The sequence below is a fragment of the Hyperolius riggenbachi genome, chromosome 2, assembly GCF_040937935.1.
Source record: "Hyperolius riggenbachi isolate aHypRig1 chromosome 2, aHypRig1.pri, whole genome shotgun sequence".
Lineage (NCBI taxonomy): Eukaryota > Metazoa > Chordata > Amphibia > Anura > Hyperoliidae > Hyperolius > Hyperolius riggenbachi.
In genome coordinates this window covers 132963655-132974393 of record NC_090647.1, presented here as the reverse complement: position 1 = coordinate 132974393, position 10739 = coordinate 132963655, and the positions used below count along the sequence as shown (strand labels likewise).

Sequence of the window (10739 nt, the reverse complement as noted above, 5' to 3'; positions counted from 1 at the left end):
TTTGTGTGTGGGTGGCTGGTAAATAAGCCTCAGGGGGCCGCATTCAGCCCGCGGGCCTTAGTTTGGGAACCACTGCTCTAACTCTAAACTGAATTAGGACCACAACGGACAACAGACAAAGCAACCAGCCATTACGCCTCCAAATAGGTAAATCAAGTAGCCATCGTGCCTCCCCAAGCAAAGCATGTGTATACAGATACAAAAATTAAATAGTCATGTGTCACCAGATAAAAAAAAGTAACCATGCACCCTCTGGATACTAAAATTAAGTGTCAATTCTAAATGCAAGAATTACATATACGTGTACCTCCAGATACCAGGGTTGAATAGTCATGTGCCCCAAGTGTAAAATCTATGTAGCCATATGACCCCAGTTAAAGGTAGGGAGATACAAAAAAATAAAATAGTCACATGCCTCTAGATACCAGAACTAGGTACAGGGATCAAATAGCCCCCAGATAAAAAAATGGAGTAGGCATGTGTCCCTAAGATCATGAACTAAGTAGCCATGTGACCCCAGATATCAGTATTAGGTAGCCTTGTGTGCCCACCACATATTAGGTGCCCATGCAGAAAGCCGCTAGTGCGCCTGGGTAGGCAGGCTACTGTTATTATTGTTGTGGATTGTTAGGGGGTGCCAAGGCTTGATCGGACTGGCTGAGGACAGGTGGAAGTGTCATTAGGATCCAGAGGCTTCCCCCTCCCGAGGTAAGTGTCTGTTTTTTAAAGTCAAGGATTCCCTGTAGCCACCCTGGCGGTATGGACGAGCTGAGTTCGTCCAGGAAAAACATGCAAAAAGCGAGGGAAGAGGAGGGAGAGGCCACCCACAGCCCACATAGAATGGGAACCCCCACCGCACAGAAGGGGGAGTCCCTGACCGGCCAGCACCAGCCTGCACAGTAGGGCCAACTGTCACGGTCTCTCCGTGGCAGTTGTTTTGGCCCCCCCCTCATGGTGTCACGGGGCGGGAAGCAATCCTCACAGCAAGGAGAGACTAGTCCCGCCCTCCTGGCAGAGCAGGAGAGTCTGGCCAATAGCAGCAGCAGCAGCAGCTTTCCAACAGCCAATGCTGTTGCTGCTCTGGCCAACTAGAAGGAAGAGGAGTGAGGGGCATTATTCAACATAATCCCCACGCTGTATATACTCTGCACTGAGAGAGGAGACATGTGCAGAGGAGGCTGCTGGACATATTGGAGGAGTGCTGCTGTGCTGATCTCTGGGGATTATAACACAGGCATCCTGTGTTTATTTATCTCCACCATGTGCTGCAGACAGACCAGGAGATAAGAGATCCAGGCCTAGCTGAGTGAGCTGCCTCCCCAATGCTTTTTCAGGCTGCTGGTGACTCATTGATTAGATTTTAGCAGGCACACTGTCACTGAATTTGGAGAGGGAGGGGGTTTCAGTTATCTGATGACATGGCTTTGCAGCAGAGCCTTGTCATGCATGACATTTCCCTGCATAGGATTGCCCCTATCATTAGTGCATGGCATGAAAGTATATGGAGCAATGGCATTGTGAGCCTTGATACGGTAAGAGATTCTATAGTATCAGGGCTCACAATGCCATTGCTCTATATATTTTGTACGTTTGCATCCTGCATTTATTTTTTTCTTTTGCTAAATGTGATTTTGTGAAGGGGGGAGGGGGATGGACAGCAGTTTATCTTACCTGGGGACACTTCCAGCCTTCTGAAGTCATCCTGTGCCCTCCTGTGCCCTGAATCCACGATCCTCCACCCGCCCACAGTGCCCCTCTGACAGCTGCCAACTTTGCTTGGCTACTGCGCATGCGTGGTGCAGTGTTATGTGCAGACCGCTCCTGATATCAGAAGACATGCAGACTGGGACCGTGCATCCAGCATGCAGAGAGACGCTACGGATGAACTGAAGGTCACACAATCAGGGCGAGGGCACAAAAGGATGCAGGGGGCTAGAAGAAGGCACATGTAAGGTAAACTATTTTTCTCCCCCACTTTAGGTTCCCTTTAAAGGAAACCAGAGACGCCATAAAATTAAGATTTAATACTTACCCTGGGCTTCCTCCGGCCCGTAAGCACCGCTGAGTCCCTTGCGATGCTCCTGAGTGCCTCCCTTCTGCTACACTTCAGTCGGGGTCTTCCTTGTATGCGCATTAGACCCCGAGTGATGCGACTGAGCCAAATTATCGGGGGAAGACGGCGAGGGACTAAGACGGGCTTATGGGGCTGGAAGATGCCCCGGGTAAGTATCAAATTTGGCTGAAATCGACCAGCTTTCATCTAGGCCTGTGGGAGCGGCGGGATGTGTACCCACTGGACCTCTTCCGGAGTAATGTGGCACTCTGGCTGAGGTTCATTGATGACGTGCTCCTGGTCTGCGGGGAACCGAGGAACAGCTGTCCCTGTTTGTGGAGGGGTTGCAACGCAACTCAAGAATCATCAGGTTGACCTATCAATATGATAAAGAGGTGTTATCCTTTTTGGATTTATTATCCCTCACGGATGAGAGAAGATGCAGCTGAAAGACTTAATGAAAAAGACAGGGGGTCTCTGTTGACTGGGAAAAACAAGATGAGTGCTCTTAAGAAAGGAAATGATGTAATAAGGTTTGTGACCGGGTATGGCCCATACTAGAATGATTTACAAAGAATCCTTCAAAAGCATTGGCATGTATTAATGTTAGATGAAAAAATCAAACAATGCATTGGTGAAAGACCATTTATGACAGCCCGCAGGGCGAAGAATTTAAAGGACCATCTAGTGAGGTCTGAATTCCAGTCCACACAACCATCAACATGGTTGGACAGATATCCTAGAAGGGAGGGAATGTAACTCTGTGGATTGTGTGTCAACTGCAGGTATGTGGACAGAAGCAGAACTTTTACAAATTTTGATGGTACTAAAGACTTCGAGATCAGAGCCAATATTAATTGCAATTCGACACGTGTCGTATATGTGATAAAATGTCCTTGTAATCTACTTTACATAGGGAAGACAAAAAATCGGCTGAGTAAACGGATTGGAGACCATATTGGTAATATCGGGAATGGGGACCTTGATAGTCCGCTGGGGAAACACTTCATGGATTCAGGGATCATAAAACAACAGACTCCTTTTCGTGGTGGGGACATAGAAAAGAAAATCTATAAAATTGAACAGACCTGGATCTATCGTCTAGGGACACTTTATTCGAAAGGTCTCAATACAGATCTGAATTTAGTATATTTTTTATGAACTGACCGGCTGTTCATGTAGAAATTATGTCCTTGAAGGGGAACTGAAGAGAGAGGTATACGGAGGCTGTCATGTTTATTTCCTTTTAGACAATACCAGTTGCCTGGCAGCCCTGCTGATCCTCTGCCTCTAATACTATTAGCCATAGCCCCTGAACAAGCATGCAGCAGATCAGGTGTTTCAGTGGTTCAGACTTATAAGTCTGATCTGACAAGACTAGCTGCATGCTTGTTTCTGGTTTTAATCAGATACTACTGCAGAGAAATAGACCAGCAGGGCTGCCAGGCAACTGGTATTGATTAAAAGGAAATAAACATGACAGCCTCCATATACCTCTCTCTTGAGTTCCCCTTTAAATGTCCCTACTGTGTGCGATTTAGTCACTAATAAATCTGTATCTATCTATGTACATAGGCTAATTGCAATAATGGAAAGACTGTTTTGATGTTGCTGTCAAGTGTCTGATTCAAGAAAACTTTAAGGCAGTGATATGTTCTCTCTATAAATCCGGCCCCTCACCTTCATATGTATGGACAATACAAGAAGTAATTGCAGCCTTGAAGCTGTGTGGGCGTGAGCTGTGATGTCATGATACAAAAGAGGAAGAGTTGGAGCCGCCGTCACTCAATACCTTGAGAAAGACCCTTAGGGGGGGGGGGGGGGGGGGGTGAAACGCGTCGGTGGGCGAGGCTACCACGGGAATGCTCGCGTAGCGTCCACACTTGTAACGCTGTCCACACTGACCCGGCTCCTTGCACATGAGTGGATAACGCAGCGCCAGCAGCGCTGAGGCCTAAGCAGATGGAGGCGATTGTTTGTACAGCGGCGGAGGAAGTGCATTACACCCAGTGCACTGCTGTCAACGGAGGGCCCTGTGAGCCGGAGCTCACCAACTGAAGTGCGCAAGTATCATAGGTTGTACAGCCGCAAGATACTACAAGTTTGTGAAGCCCGGATGTGCCATACTGTGACCCCCTGTCCGCAAATGCCAGTGGATGAACTGTTTGTCTGCAGTAGTTACTTCATCGCCCGAGAAAGCTAATGGCCATTCAGTACTGCAGCAACATGTCATACCAGTCATAGGAAGCCGGTTTTGGCAATATAACACAGTGTGTGCGGTGTTCAGGTGGTGGCTGAGGACCATATTGTTCCTAGTTTGCTGGGTGTTTTTAGCAGTAGGCTGCGGCTGGGCGATTACACCTTGCGGGTAACTGGATCTGGTCCCTCTTAGATAAAAGCACGCATATCCTGGCCAGGTACTGTTTTTATTCTTGTGGGGTTTTTAATTGTGTTGTGAGATTTACATGTAGCTAAGGCTGTTATTAAAACGATTTTGTATGTGCATTGAGACAGCAGTCTTTTTAAAACGAATTGTGGTTTTACATAGAAAGAGCGACAAATGCGGAAGAAAGAAGGACAGAAGGATTGGGTTCCCAAAGAGGGACTGTCCCTCCAAAATAGGGACAGATGAGAGCTATGAGTACACGTTAAGGCACTATTCACACCTAAAAACGCAAACGTAAGCGTTTTTGTGTGCTTTTTTTCCCTCCTGGCGCTCCACTGCATGCTGCGTTTTTATAAAAAGCGATTTTTCAGAGCAGTTTTGTAATTCACTCCCTGACGCAAGTCAGGAAGTGAACTGTTTGACCCAGAAAAGAATAAATACAAATGCAATGGCTGCACAAGCGATTTTGTGAGCGGTTTGCCTATACCTTCCATTATAGCAAAAACGCCTCAAAAATGGTACAGGCACTGTTTTGCTGAACGCCCAGTGATATGCTGAACGCCCAGCACTGATATGAACCTTCTCATAGAGATTCATTGCACATTGTGGGCAATTTTAAAAATCGCCTGCGCTTAAAAAAAGGCAGAAAACGCCCCTGGTGTGAACGGGCGCTGAGCGAGCTTGGAGAGACACCTGTATACACACATGATTTCCAACTAGTGTGTTCACAACTTAACCCTCCTCCACTGAACAAAAGGACGTTTATTTGGTTATTTTTCGTGTTTAGGGGAAATACAACTCCAAGCTACATTCATCTAGCTGTGAAGACGATAAACTGGGCCTCAGTGATGAAGAGGTCGCTCACGCAGCAGCTTGTGCTTTCACTACAAGCGTAACCACAATCATCATCACACTACAGTGCTGGAATGCGGCAGCTCCGCCAGGCGCTCTTCATTGAAGATGCTGCCGCTTGGCTCGCCAGTTACTATTACTACACTTGGCCTGACGTGTGCTGACGTGAGCACAGTGAGACGAGCGGCTGGGTGGAGGTGGAGTTGTAGTGCGCAGGCGCGCCCGGCGCCCAGGTGAGTTGGGAGGGGCGGAGAGAGCGGTGGTGAGCTGAGGCCAGCGGGGCAGTACCGGGCGGCTGGGACTGAAGAGGAGGAGGCTGGTGGGCGGCAGCACTGTGCTGACATGTCCTCCTCGGCCGCTATGCCCGCCGGTGGCTCCTCTGCAGCTGTGGGGATCCTGCCCACCACCACTGCCAAGACCAAGACGAAGAAGAAGCACTTCGTGCAGCAGAAGGTGAAGGTGTTCCGGGCCAGCGACCCGCTCGTCAGCGTCTTCATGTGGGGAGTCAACCATTCGGTGAGGCCATGACTGACGCCCCTGGGTGGGGAGAGGAGGGACGAGGGTAGCCAGCCACTCACACCCCCACTCACCTGCTACAGCCCGTCTGCAATACTTTCCAAGAAGTTTGTTGTCTGTGGCTGCCATTGTGTCTTGTGGTCTTCTGTCACTGGCTTCCCCAGGATCACATTGTCCTACGGCCCATAGAACACTGCTGGTGTGGTGACGATTTTTGCAACTTTATAATATTTTGCAACCGGTTGCAATAATTTATACTTACAGTTATCAGAAAGTGCAACCTAACCATTGATTCCAATGTATTTATATTTTTTTTCACAACCATTCAGTTGATAACAGTCCTGATCACTGGCTTTCAACGATCTCAGCCTAGAAAAGTGGGCTTGCAGCTTACAGGTAGCCTTGGAAATTGGTTGCAAATAGATAAACTTTTGATAACTTTAAATTGAAGTAAGTACTACATTTTAATATAAGTCGCTGATACCTGTATACCTGTTTATAGCCACTTGTAACAAACCTGAAGTTTCACTTTTTAACCACTTGCCGACCGCCCACTACCTATGGGCATTGGCAAAGTGGCACCCCCAGGACCGCGTAACGCAGATTGGCGGCAGCTCCTGGGGGACTGAATTGCCGGAGATCGTGCACAGTGATCCGCCAGCGTTAGGCTCCACCCACCACATTGTTAACCCCTCATCTGCCGCATAGTAAGCGTATAATACGCTTTGTAATGTATACAACGCGTATTATCCAGGCTGCCGCCTGCCCTGGTGGTCCCAGTGATCGAGAGACCACCAGGGCAGGAAGCAGCCCCCCTAGTAAGCACACACAAACACTGATCCTGCCCCTTGATCGCCCACAGCACCCCTCAGACCCCTTCTGATCACCCCTTCTGACCACTGTTTGCACCCAATCACCCCCCTAATCAACCATCAATCACTCCCTGTCACTATCTGTCAATGCTATATTTTAGATTAGGTCCTAAACTGCCCCCTGGGGGCTCCTGATCACCCCACACCCTTAGATCCTCCCCAGACCCCCCCCCCACCCCCCGTTCTGTATACATCTATCCTCCCCTGTAATCACCTGTCAATCACCCCCTATCACCACCTGTCACTGCCACCCATCAGATCAGACCCCAACCTGCCCCTTGCAGGCACCTGATCACCTGCCCTCAGATCACCTCTCAAGTGCATTGTTTACATCTGTTCTCCCCTCTAATCACCCATCAATCACCCCCTGTCACCACCTGTCACTGCTACCCATCAGATCAGACCCTAATCTGCCCCTTGCGGGCACCCAATTACCCGCCCACACCCTCAGATCACCCTCAGATCCCCCTTATCACCTCCCCAGTGCATTATTTACATCTGTTCTCACCTCTAATCACCCATCAATCACCCCCTATCACTGCCACCCATCATACCCATCAGATCAGACCCTCGCCTGCCCCTTGCGGGCACCCAATCACTCGCCCACACTCTCAGATCGCCCTCAGACCCCCCCCCCCCCGATCACCTCGCCAGTGCATTGCTTGCATCTGTTCTCCCCTCTAATCACACCCTGATCACCTATCAATCACCCTGTCACCCCCGTCACTGCTACCCATTAGATCAGACCCTAATCTGCCCGTTGCGGGCACCCAAACACCCAACCACACCCTCAGATCGCCCTCAGACCCCCCCCCCCCTCCCGATCACCTCCCCAGTGCATTGCTTGCATCTATTCCCTCTCTAATCACCCCCTGAGACAACCATCAATCACCTCCTGTCACCCCCAGCACTGCTATCCATCAGATCAGGCCCTAATCTGCACCCTGCAGGCTTCTGATCACCCGGCCAAACCCTCACCCGCCTCACCGCAGTGACAGATTTTTTTTTTCTGATCACTGCTGGTGTCTACGACTTAATTGTGGCTGAGGCCAACCGTTATGCCACACAATACACAACCGCCAACCCAAGAAGCTACCATGCCCAGCCTTTTCGGTGGAAACCACTCCAAGTTTCCGAACGTAATATTTTTTGGGGCCATCTCCTTAACCACTTGAGGACCTAGGGCTTTCTACCCCTTAAGGACCGGCCACTTTTTTTCCATTCAGACCACTGCAGCTTTCACGGTTTATTGCTCGCTCATACAACCTACCACCTAAATGAATTTTGGCTCCTTTTCTTGTCACTAATAAAGCTTTCTTTTCGTGCTATTTGATTGCTCCTGCGATTTTTACTTTTTATTATATTCATCAAAAAAGACATGAATTTTGTCAAAAAAAATGATTTTTTTTAACTTTCTGTGCTGACATTTTTCAAATAAAGTAAAATTTCTGTATTCATGCAGCGCGAAAAATGTGGACAAACCTGTTTTGGATAAAAAAAAAACCATTCAGTGTATATTTATTGGTTTGGGTAAAAGTTATAGCGTTTACAAACTATGGTGCAAAAAGTGAATTTTCCCATTTTCAAGCATCTATGACTTTTCTGACCCCCTGTTATGTTTCATGAGGGGCTAGAATTCCAGGATAGTATAAATACCCCCCAAATGACCCCATTTTGGAAAGAAGACATCCCAAAGTATTCACTGAGAGGCATAGTGAGTTCATAGAAGATATTATTTTTTGTCACAAGTAAGCGGAAAATGACACTTTGTGACAAAAAAAAAAAAGTTTCCATTTCTTCTAACTTGCGACAAAAAAAAAAAATGAAATCTGCCACGGACTCACCATGCCCCTCTCTGAATACCTTGAAGGGTCTACTTTCCAAAATGGGGTCATTTGTGGGGTGTGTTTACTGTCCTGACATTTTGGGGGGTGCTAAATTGTAAGCACCCCTGTAAAGCCTAAAGGTGCTCATTGGACTTTGGACTCCGTAGCGCAGTTAGGCTGCAAAAAAGTGCCACACATGTGGTATTGCCGTACTCAGGAGAAGTAGTATAATGTGTTTTGGGGTGTATTTTTAAACATACCCATGCTGGGTGGGAGAAATATCTCTGTAAATGACAATTTGTTAATTTTTTTTACACAGAATTGTCCATTTACAGAGTTCTTTCTCCCACTCAGCATGGGTATATGTAAAAATACACCCCAAAACACATTGTACTACTTCTCCCGAGTACGGCGATACCACATGTGTGGCACTTTTTTGCACCCTAACTGCGCTAAAGGGCCCAAAGTCCAATGAGTACCTTTAGGATTTCACAGGTCATTTTGAGAAATTTCGTTTCAAGACTACTCCTCACGGTTTAGGGCCCCTAAAATGCCAGGACAGTATAGGAACCCCACAAATGACCCCATTTTAGAAAGACACCCCAAGGTATTCCGTTAGTAGTACGGTGAGTTCATAGAAGATTTTATTTTTTGTCACAAGTTAGCGGAAAATGACACTTTGTGAAAAAAAAACAAAAAAAAAATCAATTTCCGCTAACTTGTGACAAAAAATAAAATCTTCTATGAACTCACCGTACTACTAACAGAATACCTTGGGGTGTCTTCTTTCTAAAATGGAGTCATTTGTGGGGTTCCTATACTGTCCTGGCATTTTAGGGGCCCTAAACCGTGAGGAGTAGTCTTGAAACAAAATTTCTCAAAATGACCTGTGAAATCCTAAAGGTACTCATTGGACTTTGGGCCCCTTAGCGCAGTTAGGGTGCAAAAAAGTGCCACACATGTGGTATCGCCGTACTCGGGAGAAGTAGTACAATGTGTTTTGGGGTGTATTTTTACACATACCCATGCTGGGTGGAGAAATAACTCCGTAAATGGACAATTGTGTGTAAAAAAAATCAAGATTGTCATTTACAGAGGTATTTCTCCCACCCAGCATGGGTATGTGTAAAAATACACCCCAAAACAGATTATACTACATCTCCCGAGTACGGCGATACCACGATTGGCACTTTTTTGCAGCCTAACTGCGCTAAGGGGCCCAAAGTCCAATGAGTACCTTTAGGATTTCACAGGTCATTTTTGTTTCAAGACTACTCCTCACGGTTTAGGGCCCCTAAAATGCCAGGGCAGTATAGGAACCCCACAAGTGACCCCATTTTAGAAAGAAGACACCCCAAGGTATTCCGTTAGGTGTATGGCGAGTTCATAGATTTTATTTTTTGTCACAAGTTAGTGAAAAATGACACTTTGTGAAAAAAAAACAAAAATCAATTTCCGCTAACTTTTGACAAAAAATAAAATCTTCTATGAACTCGTCATACACCTAACAGAATACATTGGGGTGTCTTTTTTCTATAATGGGGTCCGTTTCTGGGGTTCCTATACCGCCCTGGCATTTTACGGGCCCAAAACCGTGAGTAGTCTGGAAACCAAATGTCTCAAAATGACTGTTCAGGGGTATAAGCATCTGCAAATTTTGATGACAGGTGGTCTATGAGGGGGCGAATTTTGTGGAACCGGTCATATGCAGGGTGGCCTTTTAGATGACAGGTTGTATTGTGCCTGATCTGATGGATAGGAGTGCTAGGGGGGTGACAGGAGGTGATTGATGGGTGTCTCAGGGGGTGGTTAGAGGGGAAAATAGATGCAATCAATGCACTGGGGAGGTGATCGGAAGGGGGTCTGAGGGGGATCTGAGGGTTTGGCCGAGTGATCAGGAGCCCACACGGGGCAAATTAGGGCCTGATCTGATGGGTAGGTGTGCTAGGAGGTGATTGATGGGTGTCTCAAGGTGTGATTAGAGGGGGGAATAGATGCAAGCAATGCACTGGCGAGGTGATCAGGGCTGGGGCCTGAGGGCATTCTGAGGGTGTGGGCGGGTGATTGAGTGTCCTAGGGGCAGATAGGGGTCTAATCTGATAGGTAGCAGTGACAGGGGGTGATTAATGGGTAATTAGTGGGTGTTTAGGGTAGAGAACAGATATAAACACTGCCCTTGGGAGGTGATCTGACGTCGGATCTGCGGGCGAACTATTGGTGTGGGTGGGTGATCA

The 10739-nt window shown here is 47.4% G+C and overlaps 1 protein-coding gene across 1 annotated transcript in view; it reads left to right on the top strand.

Annotated features, from left to right (window-relative positions):
• Nucleotides 1-5510: 5510 nt before the first annotated feature.
• PIP4K2C (phosphatidylinositol-5-phosphate 4-kinase type 2 gamma) overlaps nucleotides 5511-10739 on the top strand; it is a 102115-nt gene continuing 96886 nt past the window's right edge. Inside the window, exon 1 of the mRNA XM_068267436.1 lies at nucleotides 5511-5807. Coding sequence (XP_068123537.1) covers nucleotides 5634-5807 — 174 coding nt within the window. The 5' untranslated portion in view covers nucleotides 5511-5633. The remainder of the gene's footprint in view (nucleotides 5808-10739) is intronic.